This window comes from Andrena cerasifolii, chromosome 2 (assembly GCF_050908995.1).
Source record: "Andrena cerasifolii isolate SP2316 chromosome 2, iyAndCera1_principal, whole genome shotgun sequence".
Taxonomy (NCBI): domain Eukaryota; kingdom Metazoa; phylum Arthropoda; class Insecta; order Hymenoptera; family Andrenidae; genus Andrena; species Andrena cerasifolii.
The window spans coordinates 1,217,285-1,241,948 of NC_135119.1; the positions used below are offsets into that span (position 1 = coordinate 1,217,285).

Consider the following 24,664-nt stretch of genomic DNA (forward strand, 5'->3'; position numbering starts at 1 on the left):
CGCGACTCGAGTCATGAATTTTGATAGCAATAATCTGTTATCATTAATCTCTTGGAAATGTTTAATTAATCTGCATTACTTTGGCGTCAATATTTTTCGGACCCCCTATATTATAAAATTTTTATTTGCGATAGATTCGTAGTATTTTGCAACTTAAATAGATTGTAATTTTCATCATTGAAAAGATTGCTTCCACTGTCGTGTTCCATTATAAAAAAGTGATTCGACTCATCCTAAATTATCAAGAATACTAAAATACGGTATTCTAGCAACTAGGCACGTAATGCCATAGTGATGGATGCTTCACCATTCATCATTAACAAATTTTAAGCTGCAGCTGCGTTATCAACATATTTTTGCTGACTCATCTCATTAATTCTTATCTGGAATCATATCTCAAAGCGCTGTTGTTACTGTGAAGGATCTAGTTAGCATTACAGAACTGGCATTTAACAATATTTTTATCAGCCCCGCATTATACATACACAGCATAGTACTACCTATTGTGTGGTATACATATATTATATCAGTTGCTACACATTGTTAGTAATATTACATGTGCTCAAGGCCGTTCCTGGGTTTTTGCCACCTAGGTGCAAAAACAATATTGCCGCCCTTATTAATTTAATATTCTTCAATTAAGAATTCGATATGCAAAAGCCGCGCTCTCTACCTGCCGGGTCTCGTGCAACGCCTGGAGAAAAATAAGTGGGGGAACCGGCTGACCCGGGGCCCGCCCCGTGCGGCTCTCGGAGTGGGGAAGTTCGACACTCCTGCTTTATAGAATACTTTTTGCTTAGAAAATTCATGCTTTTACGTACAAATTTTTAGGATCTCTCATCGGTATTAATTGTTTAAAACTATTCATTCATGCGCTCATATATCGAGACTACTATGCAGGCGCTATTATAAACACAAAATTATGTAACTGGATTCACTTTAGTCTCAATTTGTTTAACAGTATCGTGTGTTAAATAAAAAGTATTTTTGCTTGCAGGAAGGAAAATGAAGGTCCTAGCAGCTGTGCTGCTGGCCCTCCTTTCAATTGGTGTGATTTCCTCGAGTAATACTACGTCAATCAACGCCAACGCAACTTCTGCGCAAGCAGCGTCCACGACTGAATCGCAGCATAATAAGAACGCATCCCAATTAGACATTTCAATTACCACGACTACACGTGCCGTCGTTTCTCCGATATATAGTACAACATTTCCTCGCCCTTCCAATAACTTTTCATCAAAATGGAAACCGAACGAAGAAAAGAATTTCGAACACGTGAAAACTTTCATAGACCCCAAGAACATTCTTCTACAAGAAATTGATACTCTGGACAAGGAAGCCTCAAATTCTAAGGTAATGGTTTTAGACAAATTAACTCGCTTAAAGCATTTGTAATTAGTAAGATTGTAGATTTAAAAAAAATCACGCTAACTACTTAGTGAATCGCAAGTACTACTTTTAATAGATATGATAAACTTTGTGTAATTTTTTATCCCAAATTTAGACTTGAAATTCGAATTGATCCAGTTTAAAATTTAAAATAACACGCTGCAGTAGCCACATAGTTTATTTATACATTTCATTTGTTTTTAATGTAAATAGGGTAGACCACGGTCGAAAGTAACAAGTTTAATATTCTAAAATGTATCGTAGCCGTGAACGCAAGTGTTGGTTAACTATATGATGAATAATTACAATTGAAATGTACCTACCCATCAGTGCTCTAGCAGTCCAAATACCACATAGACATACACTAAACACGTGCAATGAACAAAGTAACTTTTCGATGCCATAAAGATTTGAAGTGTTTGGACGTGGGGTTAACCGAGTTAAGCACAGCAGGATATTTAACAGCAAAATGAAACAAGAAATTTACTTATTGTTAGTCATGGGTCGATTCGTAACAATCGTAGCCGTCTATCCTGTCTCCTGTGTTCGCGGCGAGTGTCGAATGACCGCGTGTCTTCCGTTGGCGGGGGGTTCCTTCCAGCAATCTCCGCCCGAACGCTGTCGCTAGTTTTCGCCCGTGACCTCGCCTGGCCCAAAGAGGATAAGATAGAGTGGAAGCATCCCAATACGAGCCCGTGTTAAAAAGTAATATACGAAATTCAGCGCCCTCTGGTGTTTCAGGCCCTCGAAATTTCGATAAAACAGGCAATATTTAAAAATTTTAAAGTTAGAATGAATGAATTAAAATATTAATTAAAGCAGAAATAATGAAAAGAACTGTAAATTTGGTATAATGTTAAAATTTATTAATGGTGAATTACATTATGAACATTACAGACATATTACATACATCACATTACATATACATATATAAATAATACATAATAAATAAAGTTAAATTAATTTTTAAAATTATACATAAAGTAGAAGTATAAGGAAGTAATTCAAAGTGAAAAGAGATTTCTTTATTGATACTAATTCCATAAACTTCATTATTTAATAACATTGAAAGTTAGGTTATTGCTTGAAATCATTATACGTACATCAATAAATTTGCAGGTTCTGGGAAAAAGTGTTGATTTTTGTCTTTGGCTTGTGATCTATGACATCCTTTAACGTGACAACGAATCAGTTTTTTCACTTTCTTCAATTTTAAATCAACGAATATCCCAAGGCCTCTACAAACAGCTACAAATGGCTACCAATGGCTACAAACAGGTGTCATGTTGGGCTTGGCTTCTTCACCTCCCACTCTGCTACCCGCACACTGAATAATATTGAGCCTGAACAGACAGATGTCGCTTACATCGCATATTTCTGCTTCTACTCTATATATCTTATCCTCTTTGGACTGGCCCACGTGCATTCTCGCACGCCATGACGCCCACAGTTTCTTTTTGTAAGAAAAGGCTAATACATAATCACGGAATAAACTCGCTGTCTAAATTATACTATTAATATATTTATTCCTATGACATGACGGACACAAAATAAAGATGATAGGTCTTTCTCGTCCTTTGGGAAACATCTAAGGACTTCGATGGCAACTTACGACGGCTAGGTATGGCATCGCGCTGGTCGGGGCCCGACCGTCGGGCCCATCGTCGCCGTACGCGTCGCTCTGGCCACATCTGATTAGACTCAACCATACAGCCCTTTTTACGAGGTGGTGCCTCAATATATTCTAACATTTTCCTTCCTACTTTAAAATTGTAATATAAATATTTCCGGTGCACGTAGGTATTTTGTATTTTTTTTTTTTAATTTTTACTCTACTGTCTTTTAGTGTAACGATAATCGTTACTTACCACTGTTAAGCACCCATGAGTGAAAATTTGTAATCAAAATTCAGAAATATAGTCGGGGACCAGTGTAATATCATTGACCGAGGTCAAGTGTAACGCTACAACCGACCCAGCTATATAACGCAAAGTGTACAAGTCCATTAAACGCAAAATAGTAATCCACAAAGTATATGGATTGGTCACATGAAGAATGCACCGAACAAAATGATTTATACATTTGTCACAATTGTGATGCAGAGTAATAATACCCTTAATTGGGTAATAATCTTATAATTTTTAAATAATTTGACGTATTTGGTAGTGTTTCTTATTTATAAACACAAATATTTTACTTTCCTTTCATTTTAATACAATTTAGTTAAATATATTGATTTATTTAATTTAAAATTGTGTTACTATCGACCATACGCTGTTACAACCAACCCGGAAGATGGGTCGGTTGTAACATTTCCTCTTGTTTGTATTTTTGATTGATAATTTTGATATTATTTATCACAAAGCTAAATTGTTATGATTTCAATAATATCAGATAGATATATAATAAGCTTGAGACTATAAACAATTGTTTTGTAACTATAATAGTTCTTGTCAAGTCGTATTTCTAAGTCACATTGTTACTTTTGACCCCAGTCTACCCTACTACGACAGCATCTACAATGAAATTACACTATAAATAATTCTAGCCGCGAGATTTCCATAATGAGCGATAGCTGTGATATGTGAGCGAGGGAGCGAGCAGTGAGACACGGGTGTGCGAGAGAGTATGTTGTTGGTGTGAACATACGCAAGAGGAGATCCGTAAATTACATACGCTGTGTGCAAATAATTGTATTTGTGGTTAAAATAAAGGCTGCGAAGTGTAAATAGGTGCTTATAACACGATTAAATTTTTGCCGAATAAATTACAGATTCAAGACGAAATTGCGGAAACGTTTAAAGCAGAAGCTCAAAGGACCAGACCGTTGCAGCACTCCACGTCCACGGCAAAGCCGACAACTGCGAGTGTCACCGACAAAAATTACAGCACGGTGGAAGACAACCCTATAAAGAAATTACTCGAAGCCGAAGATATATCTTTCGATGATGATTTTAGCGAGAATGAGGAAGAAGAGAGCGATGACGATTACAAGGACGATGCGGACGAAAATGAAGATGAGCTCAATGATGATGAACAAGTTATGACGGAGTGCCCTGATTATTGTAAATGCGCTGGGGAGTACGCAGCTGCAACAACCGCAACGTATGTACTTTTTCAGGACAACACTATACGCATTATTGAATTATTCTTCTCGTAACAGTGGAGGGTAAACCCAGCGCCGATAACTTACGTCCTACATACCTACAACCTAAAGGTGACCGTTCCAATGTGCGGCTGGCGACGGTCCCACTAGTGCAACAGAAAAGTATGTATCTGTTTCTCCCTTGCACTAGTGGGACCGTTGCCGGCCGCAGTCGTCAGCCGCACATTGGAACGGCAGCCTTTACTGATAACACCATAACTGTCATTAGTTCTTAATAACTTACATAGAAAATCGTGACGAATTAAATGATTTTGGAAGTTAATAAACTTACAAAATACAAGGTGTGGTCGAATTCATGGTAATAAATTGAAACTGTACAATACAATTTCTTCATACGAGGTTTTGTTTTCGAGAAACAGTTTTGAAAGTTCACTAACCGTGACTAACCCCTTCACAACCGCGGACGAGATATCTTGCGACATGATAGCGTTCATGCGACGCTATGAACGAGGTATCTCGCGACCCGATGTCGTTCATTTGTATGTATTAATCCCTTAGGCTGCTTAGAGCATATAGACATGGAGGTGTCATTGAAAGCTCGAAATTGTCGCCAACATATCGCGAGAGAGAGATGTATAGCTTCCTAATCGACCGTAATGCGCGTGCGCCGATATCGTGCGGGAGAGAAAGACATCATGCGAGCGTCTGTGATAAATAACGATAATCACAGCAACCGCGGATCGTCGCCGACAATATCGGTGCATGCGCATTACGGTTGATTAGGAAGCTATACTTCTCTCTCCCGCTCCAGTTTGCACGATGCTTTCTCTCTCGCACGATGTTGGTCGGAAACTGGATCCACAGGAGACATAGGCCATGAGACCTCCATGTATATATGCTCTAAGATTAATCCATGTTTGAATTAGTTCATACAAAAGAAAAATAAAAGCATTTGTTTGTAGAGATATAGTATCGTTCATTTATTTAGTCTCTCAAATTGAGTTTTACCACACATCTTTGGATGTGATATCTCGCATTCTAATGAGAAAAGCATTCTAATGGACGCGAGATATCTCATCCATACAGTACCATCTTTAGGCGTGGGGACACTGGGCAGTCGTCAGGGGCCCCATCCTCGTAGGGCCCCTAAAGACAAAACATTTTTATTCTCGTGGGTGGGCATGGACACCATTGCATTGCTTTGCCCCAGGGCCTACAATGTTGTGAAGACGGCTCTGCGTCCATAGCGTTGTACGAACGATATCATATCGCGAGATATTTGGTCCGCGGTTGCGACGGGGCTAAATATGTTTAGCGAAAGTCAGGCTTATCGAATGCCACAAAAATCCAAAGAAACATTGTTAAAATTTCTTTATTATAATAATTGCGAATGCGTGGATTCTTCTTGCTAGTGTTTTCTAAATCATTGTATTCCCACCACCGTATTAGTTATTCTCTATTGCTGTATTTTCTGTACCTCCAGACAGTGATAATGGTCCATACAACGCACCATTATGCACGCATGGTCAATGAATTTTCAAAATCAATTTTGTACAGGGAATCTGCCATTTCCTGATTGCAAGATATATGTACTGTGTATTTGTTGAACCTTGCATGTGAATAGGCCCGTTTATACGTACGGTTTTTCGACATTTTTGGAGCGCACACTGTAAACACACGGACCAAAACTGTCGAACTAAGAATCCATATGATTACTGAGACATTTACAATAATGCAATAAAATAAATTATAAACTTTATCTACTTCGAATGAGTAACAGGCTAGAGCAGAAGTGCACAAAGAGCCGCTCGGACCCGGAGACATCTTTACGTTTCTGGACGCCGCGTCAGAGCCAAGCATGGAGCTGTTACGACTTACGTTGTTAACCACAGCAAAGAGTGGGGGTAGCTAAACTGCATGTGCGCACAGATTCGTAACATGCACACTACTGCAGCCCCCCCCCCCCCCATGCAATTGTTAGTATCGTAAAGGTAAACTCTAAAGAGGATCTTTAGTTTGGTTTTATTGTTTCCACATTTAAATGTGATGGCGCTTCAAGAGGTGTCTCTTTTCCTGCCCAACGAACTATCGTCTCTCAAGAAGTTCTTTATTCCGCGCTCGAGCTAAGTCTTCATGCGCCGCGCCGTTGGAATTCACCTTAACAGCTCCACGTTCGGCTCTGACCCGGCGCCCAGAATCGCAAAGAGATCAACGGCTCCGAGCTGCTCTTTTCGAACGGAATTCACAGTCACTACTTATTCTTAAGATCATCTTAAGCCTTCGGCATCCTTTACTAAGGTCGTGTTTAGATATATTGGCCGGTGAGTTTCGTGAGGGGTTTTCTCCTACCACACCGCTTTCCTGCGTCGGTGCTCCTTTTCTCAACGTTTTCTGACTCGCTCTCGTTCCATCTCACTCTGGCCCTTGCAGAACAAGAGTGAACCAGAAGTTGTGGGGATAGCGCCAAGCTTCTAACGTGTAGGCCAAACCGAGTTCTTAGCGTAGAAATACATACATCAGAATAGGTGTGCGTTAGGTCCGAAAAAATTCAGGAGCTTTATTGGTCAGAACATTGATTCTTTCTCGACAGCTTCATCTCGTATTGGTTTACGCATAGCTTTGTAAGGGTACGTTTATGTTGGAGCTGCGATAATAGCGAAGGACGAGAAATATTTCTTTCTCGATGCTTTTATCGTTGGTCATCTATATAGTCATATCGCTCTTATCGTCGCTCTGATCGTTTATCGCAGCTCCAACATAAACGTACCCTAATGCACACAACTACTACGCTGAGAATAAACAACAGCCACACGGCTTCGTTCAGGCGGAGCCGATCAGCGTTCCCGTTACCCCACCATACCTTTCGGGGGCCAGGTAACCTCAACTGCCAATCCACGATTGTCAGGTGGTGGTGGCTGATTTCTCCACGCGCGATGCTCGCGAAACAGAACTCACTGGTCAATATATCTGAACACGACCGTAATCGATTAGATTAATAGAGGATGCCGCATACTTAGACGATCTTAGTCTTAAGCGACGACTATGAATACCGCCCTTTGTGCCAGTGATGCCAGAACCGTGGGTTTTCGCCCACGAGCGCTACCCCCACTCTACGACCAAGCGTACCCCCTCCTAGAGCTTGTACCGTACCACAGAAGCATGCCCGTCCCTCTATCCGTGTGCCGTACGCGTTGCCTGATAGGCGCTCTCCGGCGAGAATTCGTTTTACCGTAATCGAAGCGCTTGGGTTACAAGCAAAAAGTGCCGAGTTCAAATCCCGGTGCGGCTATTCTACTTTTTTTCTTTAATTACTCTCTAATTTATCTTTCTATATTCTCAGGAGACTAAAGCCTTGAAAACTGTTAATTTACAAAGCATTTTCGAAGCTTGATTTGCTGCTAAAGATGGAATCCCCTTCTGGCTTATACCGCACCACAAGCGTACCCCACCTTCTGTCCGTGTGCTGTACACGCTGCCTGGCCCGGCGCTCTCCGCTAAGAATTCAATTCACCGAGATCCTAGAGCTTGGGTCGCAAACAGAAAATCCAAGGTTCAGATCCCGGTGCGTAGTCTATCTTTTTCATTAATTATTCTCTAACTTCTCCCTCTATATTCTCAGTAGAATAAAAACTTGAAAACTGTTAATTTACAAAGCATTTTCGCAGATGGCTAATGTACGATGTTGCTGTTCTGCCTTTTTTAATACATAAACAGAAATAAATCTTTGAAATGTTACTTACAAAATAAGCTCCTTTCTAGAATGGACTCTTTAAGATTCACCTCACAATGAATAGTTAAAATAATGGGTGATTTCCGGCTCAGGTAAGCGAGTCGCCCGCTCCGCTGTTACGGTTGGCTTACCACTCGCACCCCGGATTATTGTAATGAGGTTTGAAAACAATATCGACAGGTCTCGTACGAGTCTCAATAATATCAGTTATACCTACAGAAGAGTTTTAGAGGGAGAAGTTAGAGAATAATTAATGAAATAGATAGACTCTTCGCACCGGGATCTGAACCTCGGATTTTCTGTTTGCGACCCAAGCTCTAGGATCTCGGTGAAATGAATTCTTGGCGGAGAGCGCCGGGCCAGCCAGCGCGTACAGCACACGGATAGAGGGACGGGTATGCCTGTGTGGTGCGGTACAGGTGCTAGGAGGGGGTAAGCTTGGTCGTAGAATGGGGGTACGCTTGGTCATAGAGTGGGGGTAGCGCCCGTGGGCGAAAACCCACGGTTCTGACATCACTCCTTTGTGCACCTCGGGTGTAAATGCTCGGCCTGTAGAGGCGCACAGTGCGTGTTCCCCGCTTACATGCAGGGTTACCAATTTGGCTTTTTTGACGCCGAATTTCGGAAATCTGGCTTTCTCCAACTCCTAACTTGAGCAGATGGTTATGGTGCTTTGATGCTGACTTACTCACAAATGAATTAATTACTGACTTCTCTTTTACTGACTTTAATTTTGCTTAGATAAAATTTATATTGTTTTTTTTAACTTTTCTCTCCATTAAGGCATTTCTTTCGGGTTAAAAATGTTAATTTTTCATATTTTTTTAATTGCAATAAAAGTACATGTTTTTATGACTATTGCGATGCTCTGAATAGTGTGTTGTCCGTATTGCGGTGGCAATACCTAGAAACCGAAGCGTTCCGTTTCTTTCTGAAAAAGGAAAATAAGGTTAGGTTAGGTTTAGCACTTACAAACGGAGTACTGAGGCGAACCATAATACGGACAAGTGTTAAATTCCAGTCTTTATTACTGGCTTCACTTTAAAAAAAATACGAAAACCTTTCAAAAGTGCTCATTTTGCTATTTTTATTTTTTCATAAAATTAGACGCTTTTATAATATAATAAAAATTACACTTTACATAAGCGCAAATCATGATAATTATCAATTTAATCACTTCTGTAAAGTACGTGTTCCTTACCATTTTCGATGAGGATTTGGGTAAATCCATCGAAATTGAATTTTTTTTACTATACTTTAATTGTTACACATAAGTACTTTAATAGGTACTTGATTAGAAAAAATTCTTTCCTTATTTATGGATGCTTCTTTAAATATAAAGGCACCGTAATAGGGACGGACATCTATCCTATACACTCAATACCTGAATCGGACTGTGTTCCGAAAATTGGAACGCACCCATATTTAGCTTTTTTCTGTCATTTTTTTAGTATTATTTGACTTAAACCTAAGACTTTAAGTTGGCAACCCTGCTCACATGTTTGGATTGCAGGCCCTGACTTTTTCGAAACATTTACACAGCCAAACCAACCTCTCAGGTTTGACACGTCAGGTTTTGTATTGCTAAAAATGTTCTGTACTAGTTTATTGGCTTATTATTTTACGTTTACACTCACAAAAGATAAATAGGATCTGAGTACGACCACAGGTGTTTTAATAGCATTGTAGGCCCTGAGCAAAGCAATGCAATGGGGCCCCTTTCCACCCATGGGAATAAGACTTAAAATCAGACTTTTTTTATTTGGAGGCTCCTTCTGTCATGGGACCTGCTCAGCTTCGGAGGGATTCGGCTCCACTGATGGAGGGGGAAACACCTACAGGTGCGGTGGTAATGTGTGCATGAACTGCGCCTGCGTCAGTCACGCAAACATTACCACCGCTTCTGTAGGTGTTTCCCCCTCCATCATTGGAGCCGACTCCCTCCGAACTCTGGCCGAATACCTCCGAAATCTGTGCCCAGCATGCCCATGCCTAAAGACAGCACTGAGTACGACACAAACTTGATGATGTCAACTGACGGGTTGTATAAAACTTTCCAACTCAGTGGAAATTCCACACGCTATTCCAAAACCTGTCACTTTTGATTTACACTGACATACTTTGGATTATCCACCCCAGATCTACAATCTGACATGCAAGTTTGGAGTGTTGAATATTTTTACATCCTGTGCTAGAAGCGTACACTCCAAACTTGCAATCTAGCGTGGCATTCTGCACTGCATTCCACTTTAGAGCGGACTCATTCCGCGCAGGGATATATAGTTGATTGGTAGGAAACCGGCAGGGAAAGTGTCAGATCCGTGGGACATGCGCAGATCGGGCGCACATCGGTCGCAAATTGGTAGATTAGAGCATCTGTGTGCATGGGCCTATTGTACTTAAAATTATCCTATTTTGTCCAGATGCACCAAACTTGTGGACGAACAATCCTTTGGCACAGGTATTGCCCGTTTGCGGATCGAAAACGCTGGACAAATTCACCTTGGTCCTCACGCACTTCGATCACGAGGTCTTCAGCAATTGGAGTCCATTACGATTACCGATACAAGAATTGTTGAATTAAACCAAACCACTTTTGATGGCATTCCATACCTGTTCGCTGTAAATTTAACACGCAATGGTCTTCAAGATATTCACCCCAACATTTTCCAAAACAACACACAATTGACATTGCTTGCCATCTCTGGGAATCCACTAAAGCACACGCAGGACTCTAAATTGACGAAACATGGTTTATTCGATGCTCCATCTGCCACCGAATTTGATTTCTCCTACAACGGTTTAACGAAACTCCGACGCACAGCGTTCTTGAAGATGCCGAGCCTCATTTATTTGAATCTAAAGAACAACAAGTTGAAGGATATCGACAGCGCTACTTTCACCACGTTGGGGTCACTCGCGGAAGTGGACCTTTCGAACAATTTATTGAATGAAATTCCTAATGATCTGTTTTATAAGACGGGAGTACAATCACTTCGTATTTCTGGTAAGATTTTATTAATCGTGTGAACTCTTAAATTTTAGTTTATCGACAAAGAAGGATTAATTTCAGCTTCCCCCTGCATATCGTTTTATCAAAATTAAAATAAGTTTTCAATCATAATGATATAACAAGTTCACACCATATTTCAAACAATTTCAAAACTAAGTAGTTTTTACTTACAAGTGTTTAATTTTCAGGAAACAATTTGACAACTTTAAGCACTATTCGTGCATCAAAACTGAGATCATTAGATGCATCTAGTAATAAAATCAAAGTAATGGCAAAAGATGATCTGGCCGGTGTGCCTCTATTGGATCAATTGACGATTAGTTCCAACGGTCTTAAGAGGATTCATCAACACGCTTTCGCCGACCTTAATGAACTTACTTTCCTCGATATTAGTGACAACAAGTTAACATCTTTGACAGAGCATCATCTGAGGACAAATTCAAGATTACAAATTCTGTTAATAAGTGACAATCCTGGATTAGAAACTTTGCCAGTCTTTAAAACTACTGGTTTTGAATATGAAACTTACAGGTAAAGACGTCATTTATTATGACCATTATAAACATTGTTCCAAACGTTTTGTGTTCTTTTCAAATGTTGTGTCATCACAGCAGTATCGCTGTCAGTAATAAACAAAAATACACATAAGCACAAAGCGATTAAACGAAGGTTTAGACATCCAGAACTTAACGTTTTCATTGATATGTCGTGTTTCACTTACTGAAATTATTATTGACTTTTACTATATATATATGTAAGAAGTAATCAACAATTAATGTTTATTTACAGTATCTATCGATTTGATTGCGCGAATTGTGGCTTGTATTACCTCGAAGAAGGAACGTTCAACGCTATGCTAGGAATAACGCGGCTGAATCTCTCTAGAAATCGCCTAGCTAGCCTACCAAAGGGACTGCTCAGTCAACTCTCTTCTTTAAGAGTTCTCGATCTGTCTGATAATATAATTGATTCCTTGGAGAGTAACATGTTCCGAGGTGCCACTAGTTTGACCAAACTCAGCCTAGCGGGTAACCCCTTGGTAACATTACAAGTGACACCATTCCTGGTTACTCCCAGCCTAACCAGGCTTGACGTGAGCAGATGTGCTTTGGAGAGAGTTTGGAGTGAGGCTAGAGTGCCGTTGACTAGCTTGCGGTAAGAAACATGTTTTCGTGTTTGGAAATATATCTTGTTAAATTTCTGATTCGAATTTGCAAGACATTGAAATTTTGATGCTTAAGTGTCGATGTGTTATACCGACCAGGCTGACGTTTATACTATACATATTCAGTAAAATAAAAGTTCGAATAAAACTTTAAAAGTAGGTATTATCAATAATACTGTTATTTTTTTAGATACCTGTCGGTTCGTCAGAACCTTCTTCGACGAATCACCGTAGAGGAATTAGAAGCAATACCAAAAATCGTTGGTCTGGATTTGTCGCATAATCCTCTTGACTGCGATGATGAGTTCAATGAATCTGTACAGTGGCTCACTGATCATGGTGTAACTCCGATTGAAACTATGAGGTATTTATCATTATTAACCCGGCGGGAAGCGCACCCCATATTGTAACACAGGTTATCGCTACCGGGTCAAAAGTACCCAAAATTGAAACGTAAAAAACCACGGTTTCAGAATATTTTTTTTTAACTTTGTAATTTTTATGTTAAAGTACAGTGTTTTAAGAATCAAACAAAATTTATGAAATATCTTAAAATATTTATTAAAGTTCTTTAAAAAATTGTAACAAAAACTCAGTCTTCATATTTTCGCAACTAGCGGTAAATTTTACCCAGTAGCGCCTCCCGCCGAGTTAAATAGGGCAAAAATCGTAGTATATACATATGTACTACCAGAAGAAAAAAGGCTCTTTTTGTCAATATAAATTGAAATAATTTTAATTCACAAAAATAATGATCAGTTGTATCTATGTGCACTTAATTATATGGAGATCAGTTATAAACTGTTAAGCAAAAGTACTCACAATAAAAAGAAAATAGATCAGCGCTGTCCCAGGTCGCTCCCGCGGGAGCTTGGGTTTCTCCCACTCTAGTCCGCGTTGTCAGGGATACCGCGCGACGCTATCCGCGAAGACGCTAGCCCATAGACATATATAGACGAAGCAGAAGCTGGGACTATAGGCGAGGGGAACGGTAGGCTTGGAGGGGAAAAGGCAGAAGTCAGATACAGGCACGTCGGCCCGACGTCGGGTTAGCTTCGGAAGCATTCGGTATACATAACCACTGCGTTACCCGATTTGCCTGTATCGCTCCCCTTACCGCGAATCTTACACCCCCCTCAGCTTACGCTCTGTCTATATATGTCTATGCGCTAGCCCGGCTAGCCCGTCATGGCAGCTTTCGTAGCGTCGCGCGGTCTCCTTGACAACGGAAAGCACGCTGTGCGAGAGAAAGATTGGAAGGGGAAGCAGGCGCGTGAGGGGCCCCTCCGCGGGACAGCGCTGAAATAGATCAAACTGTATCATACAATTCTGTTTTTCGAATGTTTTTTTACATTTGTAGTTTTGATTCCAGCCTTCTGTATAATATGTATGTATATATGTAACATGAAGATATCTTAGTTTTTCAAAATACATTATGTTTGGTCGAAGAGACTTGTGTAAATGCGCAATAGAATATTAAGAATTGTCTTTTCATGGAATTTCTTATAATATACAGATATGTTAGCAATTATGGTAACGGTGACAGTGATCAAGACCCTGATGGCATCAGTCAGTGGACTGATTTGGCGAAAGTAGTCTGCAACGATATTAATGATGGACCCCCAGAGAGACCAGTTCCACACACGGAAAAGAAACTGAAAGTTATTCTCGGAGGACTCGACACCTCGGACGATTCGAATTCCCTTCTAAGAAACGATTTCGAAGACGATGAAGTGAGCATTCAAAAGTTTTTTTAGCTAAACATCATGGAAAGTATTTATTTAGTGCAACATGATCTTGAATTCTCTTCTCGTACTTTTAATGACTTTAAATGAAGATTTTCATGTAAGTGAAGATGTTAAAGAAGGTAACGATTAGCTTTCTTCTTTTGGCCCAAGAAAAGAGTTGATTTGAGGGTATAAACTATAAAACATTGTCAGCACTGTAATTATATACTATCATTGCAGCAGAGTATTTGGATTACAGGAAAGGGCACATGCCTTTTCAAGTTCCAGATTCATTTATGACGAAAATCATTAATTTCTTTAAAATAAAATCTTATTCAATCTTTAGTTTTTTTTGTGCTTGTTCTAAGCGTCGTACTATACCTATGATCGCAAATCTTTACATCCATGTTGCTAGTTAACATTTTAAATAAGATAAGAATCATTAATATTCACCTTCTTTAACCTTACACGACTTTTCTGCTTTATTGCATTCGTCTGTACAACTTCCATCACACAAAAAAAAGAAAAGCACACTATTTTACTAAAAAAAATACATGATGTAAAGCTCTTTTATACCTTCAAGACACTATTTTTATTTCATTCAAAGTAAAACAAAACTTGTACATATAAGAAATTTTAATTAACTAAAATATCACACTGGACAAGATCATTGAAAAGTGTTGTAAAATACTTTGGTAATTATTTAGAAGTTTTCCATCCTCACCGATTTCAATGATTTTTTAATATGTTATCAAGATCATGGTTCTGAACAACTTTTTCCTATACAAAGTATACATGTTACCGCCGCACGACCTTCGTTTTCCAGATATTTGCGAAAAACTTCTGCGGATTTATTCCGACGCAACGCATCTTTCCACTTTCCAACTTGTCTCGGGTATTAGTATTGGTTGGGGCTAGATTAGTGCGGGGGGCGCGTAAAACATGATAGCGAACTGATGTGAGTTTAGAGATATGAACCAGAAACTTGCGGATGCCCGTCAACACCCCGACTCATATCGGTTCGCTCACATGCTTTACGCGCCCCCGCACTAATCTAGCCCCAACCAATACTAATACCCGGGACAAGTTGGAAAGTAGAATGCGTTACGTCGGAATAAGTCAAAAGAAGTGTTTCCCAAATATCTCGGAAACGAAGATCGAGCGGCGGTAACATGTGTAGGAAAGGGTTGTTCAGAATCGTGTCCCCGACAACATATCCAAAAAGCATTGAAATCGGTGAGGATGGAAACTTCTAAATAATTACCAATACTTTCAGCAAATGGAATTTAGTTTAGTTATATATTTAATTATACTTGCTCGCAACATTTATTGTAAAAGAATCATAATTAATATACTTGTGTCCTAGCAACTGATCCATTTACAAATTGAGCATGGCGTGAAGTCCAATGAGGAAGTCGACAAAGCTTGGACAACTCAAGATCAAGAGTACGAAGATTTCGTTGCAGCGGAGAATATGGAGTATCATCCTTGGTACACCAGTGCTCTCTGGCCCGTGATCACCGTGATCATCATTACGTGGATGGTTCTTCTGTTAGCAGTGCACATCGCAATCTATTTGGCAAAACGGCGCGGCCGAGGCCCTGTTATCAGGCCACCGATGATACTTCGCCAAGGTTTAATCGACAATAAGAACTGCGGATTAGTCTACAAGCCTCTTCAAGAGGAAATCGCTACGCCGCACGTACCAAAGAGGGGAAGCTTTTATTCCAGCAGTACATTCCACTACGACAAGATCGTGCCAGAAAGTGTTTAAATTTTGTTATGAATATAACTACGTCAATTACCTGATAATTGACGTAATTCAACTTATTCAGGACCTTGATGAGGTTGAAGAATTTGTGGGATGGTAAAGAATATTCCATATAAACTTAATTGGCAAACTGATTACGCTCAGAAAAGCGTGCGTAAAGTCACTACTTAGGCAGCTGTAATTAATACATTTTTGATAAAAAAAAAGTTGCATTGTCTTTCATGACTACAATGCTGGGTAAAGAAGGTTTTTAAACATAATTACAGAAATCGAGTGTAAAGGCCTTATTATATGATACATTTTTGTAACTTATGACTGACTAGTATTTCGAATGTATTCACTCATCAAGGACAGCTTTCTTTTTAAAAAATACATTATAATAAGAAACGGAGAAGGTGTGAGTATATCCTAAATGTTAGTCGCCAGTTGCAAAAATGCCACGCCTGAAATCTAAACAGGTTTTATTTTCAGATCGCTTTATATTCACCGCTGTACTTCCAAGATTTTAATTGTAATTAACAATGTTTAAAAACTAGATATGGTAATTAATCAATTTTCTGTAAAAAAAAATTACATATATCAGCATAGTCAATTAAATAGTATTTTATTTCTGTATTGAAATATTAAATTTTTATCAAAAATGGGAGTCGAGTCACAGTAATTTAATTATATTTGTATATTTAATTAGTAACACGTAATCCTACATGTATCTTCTGTTTAATATTAATCATTGTAGAAACGTAATTTTGAGCAATAAATAGATGACCAATTCCGTATAAAGGAAAGGAGAGAAACTGAAAACAGGGTCTTAAGGAGGCAAACGAATTGTGTTTGGGATGGTCCGCCCAATTAGAGTAATATATGCAAAATATGCTATAAGACATGTGACTTTTAACTGCAGTGACTACAATAACGTTCAAGCCATGAAAATTTAAGTACTTACGACTAAATACTGCATAATATGTATAAGTATGTACTAAGAGAACTAACGTCTCGTAGTATAAATACATAGTACGTTACTATGTATTATGCATTATGCTACATACTGTAAATAAATGTATAACATTTTAATAAAGTTTGATTATAATAAATAGTTCAGTATTTATTACTAGACTGTTTATGCACGTATAATATGTCGTAATATGCAACATATATGCAACATATACGCAAGGTATATGCAACATATATGCAAGATATATGCAACACTTATGCAACATATATGCAACATATATTCAAGATATATGCAACACTTATGCAAAATACAAAATGAGTCATCCAAAGTTGAAACCTGAAATATTTCTTGGAAATTGCTAATTGTAGCTAAAATTGTTTCACACAGAAGTATCTATAAGACATTCATCATTTTATTATTTTATTCAGGTATTATAGTTCAAATTGCAGTATATTACTGTCATTATCATTATTATCTGTTGTAACAATAGCTCTATTACACTCAGGGTTGCCAGATCAGGCCTCATCTTTTGTCGGAGATTTCAATTTCGTTGAGGATTGCAGTCGGGGGGGGGGGGGGAGGGCCATTAAGAAAACAGACATCTAAAATTCATTATAATGGGCAAATTCCACTTATGCCCAAATCGCCCGTGCTTTTCATTAAGCTAGGTTTCCCTGAAGGCAACGTCAAGAATTTCACAGTCGATTTTCTCGAAAATAAAGCGCAATATGAAAAAAAGTTGCTCTTTCTTTTCTACTTATAACAAGTAAATAAATCGAGAAAAAGGTATAAAAAAATTTATATTGCGCTTCATTTCCGAGAAAATCGACTTTGAAATTCTTGACGATGCGTCCAGTTGCGCATAAGGAAATCTACCCTAATGAAACTCTCGGGCGATTTGGACGTAAGTGGAATTCGCCCAATAATGACTTCTTATAAAGGAGTAATAATAATAATAAAAGTATTATGAATATTTATTAGAATTTGTTACAGATTTTAATAGTTTTTTATTTTTTTATGGCATGCTACACCCTTGCAGTGCCAGTGCGTGCCTGCCGAATTCGCTAATATTCTCTATTCTGCCGGAGATTTTTATTCTGCCTGCCGGCTGAATGTCGAAGATCTGGCAACCCTGAGACTCCGGCTGAATGCCGAAGATCTGGCAACCCTGATTACACTCGTCGATATTTCTCTTGTGCACTGCAGTATCCACATACTGTCTTACTTGTGATTTTCTTTCACATCTGATTTCCTTATCACATGCTTTACAGTACACACATTCTCCCTCTACAACGACGTAATTGTCTTGTATACATGTAATCATATTATTAGGTTTACACGTTTAGAGTTCCTCGATTTAGGCATCTTCAATTTCGAATGATACCTATATAACTTATGAATTGATATAAATCACGCAAGACTCGTGATCTACCTGACCAGAAGTTCCCAGTGACGTGGGATACATATATACAAAATTACCCTGATAACCATCTGTCTCCAGTCTGACATCAGATTGGTAGCAAGGTCTGGCGCTGGCATGAGAGCGCAGAGTCTGACGTCAGAACCGTAGCAGACGGCAGAATCTGCTGTGGATCTGCTGCCGATCTGACATCAGGCTCTGCACCTCAGAACGCAGCCATCTGCGGACACAGACGACTACGGTTCTGATGGCAGATTCTGCTGCCCAGATCTGACTATCAGGGTATTGATTCCGCCATCAAAGTTTGTCAATTTTGTTGTGCCTATATTCAGCACGTAATGCAAAGTCAGCCGCGTATCCACAAAACATATGAGAAATATGCACGAAATGTGCAAATAATATACAAAGAATATGCAATATGCACAAAATATGCATTATGCAAAACATATGCAATATGCATAATATGCAAAATAAAAAGTATAATTTTGGATTACTCTAATGACAAAAGAAATTTCTGTCTAGGTCCCATTACTTTATTTTTTGCCTATAAAAATATGCATTTGCATGAACATCCGCAGTCTATTTATTACATTTATGTCCACGTTTTCCAAACAAATTCATTATTTCTTCCTTCATTGTTTGAAACATGAAAAAGACATTTTATTACTACTTTTGAAATAATCATTTAAAAAATATTGTTCTCAGTATGTTTTCGCAATTTTATATTTCATTATAAAGAAGTACCTAACAAATTTTAGATATTTTGAATTTGTCTTTCTTTTCATTCAAATTCTTCAGTTTGTAAACTTAGGCCGGTATTCATAATCGCTACTTATTCTTAAGGGGGTAGACACGGGTAATGCAGCGCGCTGTATACCGACACAATCTGGCCCGAAACATGGGTTCGGGATTTTTCGTTTTTCGTCCTTATATGAGCAGATTTGGGGCTGGGCGAGGTCTCTTTCGAAAGAGGAAGGTTCAATGCGGAGCGCTATGCTCATGGTTCAACGAGATTGTGTTGATATGTAATAATATCATTGTCCAAAGTAAAGCAAAAGTCGACAAAATATACCCGCAGAATCAAAGCATTTTTAGGTCACTAAAAGAGTTTTGTGACTCAAACGGTGAGCAGAGCGCGTCGCATTGAATCTTCTTCTTTCGAATGAGACCTCTTCCAGGCCAAAATCTGCTCATATAAGAACGAAAAACGAAAAATCGTGACTACATTCCCAAATCAGAGTTCCGCCATATTGGCGATAATACATAGCAAGTCTCGTGACAAATTTAGTTGAGGTAGTAGATACGAGATGGCGCCTACTCGGGAGGACTGCCAACGTGGATTCATAGCAAAACTGAAGCGATAGCTGGATATACGAACCACAATAAAAGTATGATGGAGTCAATGTATGCATTTTCGGACGATTGTAGGTTAGGTTATATTCATTTTAGGCATACATTGACATAGGAACTGCTGGGAATTGTATACATTTACTAAATTAACGCTTTTATCGTTACATATACATCACTTGAAATCGCTGTCGTATTTATGTCATAGTAATTCAGGCAGTTAGAACAACAACGGACTAACCTACATTAAAAAAAAATTTCCTATTGTACATCGATGGCTTACAATTAGTGCACACATATTGTATGTCCACTTTTAGCGTTTTTGAGAAAAACAGGTTCAAACATTCAATGGTACTTTATAATTACATAAATACTTTTTGCATTATTGTAATATAGGTATCACTGAAAGTATGTAATTAGTAGTATAAGTTAAAATCTGCAAAATTATAATAATAACTCGACAATAATGCTTGGAAGTTGGACATGCTATTGTAACCAAGTACAGAGGAGGACATACTATACTGAATGATATTATATAAAAATGAATGAAAGGAATAATACTGGAAATAATCTCATTTCAATATTATATTTATTTTTAAAGTAACAGGAATAAAAAAGTAATTCGCGGTAGATATAGGAAGACTTTCTTTCCTTATTCAGAATAGAATACAGAAATAGCAAACAGTTCCCTCTCGCGTTCACCGGGTAATCGTCGATCTATCGGTATTACCATTTCTGTGCAGAAAAAAATGCTGTAATACCGACCTGCCGAATCGGCCAGGTCACGTGACGTGTCTACCCCCTTAAAGTACTATCATAATTTCCTTTGTAATTGGGAACACATCAACGCCGTGGCATTATTAATAAATACGTGAAATTTGTAAAAAAATATATGTAAAACAAAATATCCAAAAATACTACAGATTGTATTAAATAAATGTGTTACACGCAAAAATAAGGATCTGTAGGGTTAATATAAATAAGTAAAACACCTGGATTATTGCTCCGATTCTGATATTCAGAGGACTTCAGTACTACATTAATATAAATATTTGAAAGATAGACGGGAAACCCAAAGGCCCGTAGAGGGAGAGTGGATAGCCGGGAGTCCGGTGGGTAGTGAGAGGCTGGGAGGCTGACACGGTAGGTTGGGTTAGGTATATCGAAGCCGGACTCTCGCGGTGTTGCCATTTTGCCTTCAGCACGGCTAGTACTAGAGTCGGCTGTGACCGTATGCTATTGCGGACACAGATCAAACCAGATCTGCCGGCGGACTCTGTGCTCTCCTGGCAGACCCTGCTGCCAATCTGCTGACAGAGTGCCGGCAAGTTGCTGTCAGGGATGTTTAATGAAGTAAAGAATGATATATAAAATATAAATCGGACAATTAATGGTTTTATAAGATGGAAATACTGATAATTCTAGTTTTTTCCAAAAAAAATTTGCTTCATTTTTATACATAAAATGTAGGGTATATATATTTCATTTTTTACGTGACACGGGAAAGTGGATTTTTCGAAATTCAGTAAACAAGGAACAATTCATATAGGTACTTATATTTGTGAAGAAATAATATTGTATATAAGACCAAATAATACATATCTTTGAAAAGAATGTGTTTGATTACAAGAAACACTATTAATATTTTATTATTACATAAATGAATAAGAAAAATAAAGTCAGGACCAAATTCCATGTTTAGATATATTTTTTATAATAGTATTTTTTGCATTTTTTCAACGATCCCCGCCATGAAAATATAAAATTAGGCACCTCAAAATTATTAGCTGAAAATTATATACAATATAATGGTCAAAAACATCACGAAACGTTTCAGAATACCCTACATAACTACAACAAGCTTCCGGAGAAACTAGAACTTAACAAACTGTCCCAATACAAACAAGACACAAATCAATCAGTGCCCTACAAATTATAAAGAGAGAAAAAATCGTTCGATCAAATATTGCCTCAGTGTACAGTTGTTATCCGTTTAAATTGCTACATCAATTTGTAAATTTACTTTATCCAGAAAACAGGAATATCACAGCGATACGGGTATAATGTTGTCCATAAATTTTATTTTACTTGAAAATTTTTGTTTTCTCACAAGTGTGACTATAAAAATTGATACGGCACTGGCACCGATGTATATGTAGTATGTGCCATTTCGTCACACATATACGGATAACAACAAGGAAAGAGGGGACATCCGACTTATCAGTCGCCAGAGAACCGAGCACGAGAAACCGACGAAGCGGAATCACGAGTTCTTTAACAATAATCTTTCTTTAAATCAGTGCATTTTATCGTAATACTTGTTTGATTGAAAAATGGTGCCCAGAAGGCGCGTCATAGAGCTACTGCAAGTTATTTCCTCTCAATCGTGAGTAAATACTGAAAATGGATTTCTGCAATCATCACAATATGTCGAACGAACTAAATGATATGAAGGAACACTTTCATAAAACATTGTTGTCAATATTATAGTTATCTTTTAGTACAACATGTACAAGGTACCAATTGTAATACCATTTGTTGTGGATATTGAATAAAAGAAATCTTGAAGACGAATATAGAATAGTTTAATAATACCTTAATTTCTGTCTTTAACTTTACTTATATTCTACTACTGGACTTTCTCATAGTAGTTGTATAATAACACAGTCTTTTCCTTATTGCGTTAGAAGGAACGTGTTCTACGTTTTCGTTACATTTTTCGACGGTTAAGCTCTACTCAAACATTCGTACCAACTTCACCTTCATACCAATACACAGAAGTAACCATTTGAACTATGAACTTTCACACCATTTAATGAAAGCATATAAGTTGACCTTCTTAAATAATAAATGATACCCAGATAACCATCTGTCTGCAGTCAGACAGCTGATTGGCAGCAGGGTCTGTCACGAGAGCGCAGAGTCTGACGTCAGAACCGTAGCCATCTCTGTCCGCATTTGACTGCGTTCTGAGGTACATACATACAGTGCCTGCTGCCAGGGTCTGAGGGCAGATCGGCAGCACATCCTGCTGCCCGCTTGACATAGTAATCCTCTAGGCAGTGATCGGAACAACGTGTATCATCGCTGATTGGCTGCCGCGATTTGTGGCAAAAGCGAAGTAGACAGAGAAAGAAACTGTAAAAAAGAAAGAGACAGAAATCCTGACAGAAAGAGATAGAAATAGTGACAGAAAGAGAGATAAACGTTTTGCCACAAATGGCTGCGGTTGTGCCGATCACTCCCTGAAGGATCATTACTCTGACATAGTGATCCTCTAGGGAGTGATCGGAAAATGTGTAAACCATGTTGCCCTAAAGCGGAAGTCCCAAATCGGCGGGCACATTTTAAAAGAATAATAGTAAAAATTAATTTCTTACAATAAACATGAAAGTAAATAAATTTGTTTTAACATATTTATATTTAGAATAATAAAAACAATCGAATGACTTCAATTTTATACATACATTTGAAATGAGTAATATCTATATAAAGAAGAATACAAAATAGTAAGTTTTTCCAAACATATTTATTTACCAATATTTAAAAATAATTAAATTACTCACATTATTTATATTTCTTTGTTATTAATTACGTTGCAAATAAAAGCATATTGAAAAACTGATTTATTTAATGTTATATCGGCTTTGATTTCGGCATGAATCAGAAAACAGAATATCGTTTTCCATTTCTTTTCGTAACGTTGATTCGAATTATAATTTTTTCCGCTTTTAGTCATTGGTTTGCCTAATAAATTTTCATATATGTGTATATAGTTATATACAATAAATTAATAACCTTAGTACAAGTAAAAGGAACTTTGTTCATTCATAAAAATATAGATTAAACAGTGAGTCCTGCAGTGAGGAGCGGAAATTACAGGAATGATCAACTATTTCGCGGAGGGGGAATAACCAATCAATGCCAAGATGGGAAACGAAACGGCGCCACCGTCAAGCCAAGCCAAGCTAGGCAACCCAGGGCCAACCACTGTTGCCGGGGAATCGATTGTCGACGCTGGTTGACTGCGGCCACACTTGACGTGACTAGTTGACTTGGCTTGACGGTGGCGCCGTTTGTTTCCCACCTTGACATTGATTGGTTATTCCCCCTCCGCGAAATAGTTTGATCATTCCTGTAATTTCCGCTCCTCACTGGAGTCCTGGAACTCGACTCATGTACATTCGGAAATATTTTTCACTCGTGCACTGACGGGTTAGCTTTATCCTAAATTTGATCTCATAAATATTCATACTTACATGATACGTTTTTATTTTAACTTACAAAATCTGATTTCAATGATAAAAAAGATTAATTTTATTAATCACTTTATTTTTTTCACTTCCAATGCATGCACACGTTCGCAACACTTCGCACGTTCAAAGATCACAAATAGGTAAATTGACGCCTCAGTATTGGGATCTGACATGGGGGCGGGGCCTAGCCAAGATGGCGCCGATATGGGTACAAGATACATGTGTTGTATATACGATAATGTAGTTTTTTGTGAAAATGTTTATTTCTATGCAAAGTATTTGTGATTGGGCAGGTTCAAATCCCGCTCAGCGGAATTTTTGCAACGGCACGAGAACAGGCAGGGATTGATGTGTACCCAACGAGCGCTTCTACTTTCCGCCACCAGATGTCATGGTGATGGATGTCAGATCCCAATTAAATGAAGTTTGCTGCTGATCCCACTTTTCGCTCTATGTTGTGGAATCACGTAGTAAATTCGATGTAATGTAGTAAACCCACCACTGCCCCTATATAACCTGCCAGCAGATTGTGCAGTTTATTAAATAATTAATTCTACTTATTTTCAAAAATATTTATTCTTTCTTTAATAATATACAAGATTGATGATTACAATTGTTAGAAAATAATAAGTAGCGCATATAAACCCGAAGAAGAACATTCAACATTTACATTTACAAATCCATATAGGTACAGTACGTCCCGTAACTAGTGGTACCTATTAGGTGCGATATCAGAAAATTTTCGATATTTTTTTGTGTAGAATCACCATATTCCGTTAATGCTGAAA

General features: G+C 38.2%; 2 protein-coding genes across 2 annotated transcripts in view; both read left to right on the forward strand.

Annotated features, from left to right (window-relative positions):
- Positions 1-1,005: 1,005 nt before the first annotated feature.
- On the forward strand, positions 1,006-16,992 carry Gp150 (leucine-rich repeat domain-containing glycoprotein 150). Its single transcript, XM_076830264.1, has 8 exons — positions 1,006-1,353; positions 4,163-4,494; positions 10,649-11,232; positions 11,427-11,769; positions 12,028-12,393; positions 12,594-12,767; positions 13,920-14,136; positions 15,497-16,992. The coding sequence occupies exons 1-8, from the start codon at positions 1,006-1,008 to the stop codon at positions 15,902-15,904; spliced, it is 2,772 nt and encodes a 923-aa protein (XP_076686379.1). The 3' UTR covers positions 15,905-16,992.
- Positions 16,993-21,826: 4,834 nt separating this feature from the next.
- Positions 21,827-24,664, forward strand: part of LOC143378504 (putative hydroxyacid-oxoacid transhydrogenase, mitochondrial) — a 30,251-nt gene continuing 27,413 nt past the window's right edge. The window contains exon 1 of the mRNA XM_076830309.1: positions 21,827-22,006. Within this exon, the coding sequence (XP_076686424.1) occupies positions 21,954-22,006 (53 nt within the window). The 5' untranslated portion in view covers positions 21,827-21,953. The remainder of the gene's footprint in view (positions 22,007-24,664) is intronic.

Bases quoted from the DNA above. Each gene is read 5' to 3' on its own strand.
- Gp150 (XM_076830264.1), top strand. From the start codon at position 1,006: ATGAAGGTCCTAGCAGCTGTGCTGCTGGCCCTCCTTTCAATTGGTGTG. The intron at 12,394-12,593 runs GTAAGAAACATG...TTATTTTTTTAG, and splicing joins GTGCCGTTGACTAGCTTGCG to ATACCTGTCGGTTCGTCAGA. The intron at 14,137-15,496 runs GTGAGCATTCAA...CTTGTGTCCTAG, and splicing joins ACGATTTCGAAGACGATGAA to CAACTGATCCATTTACAAAT.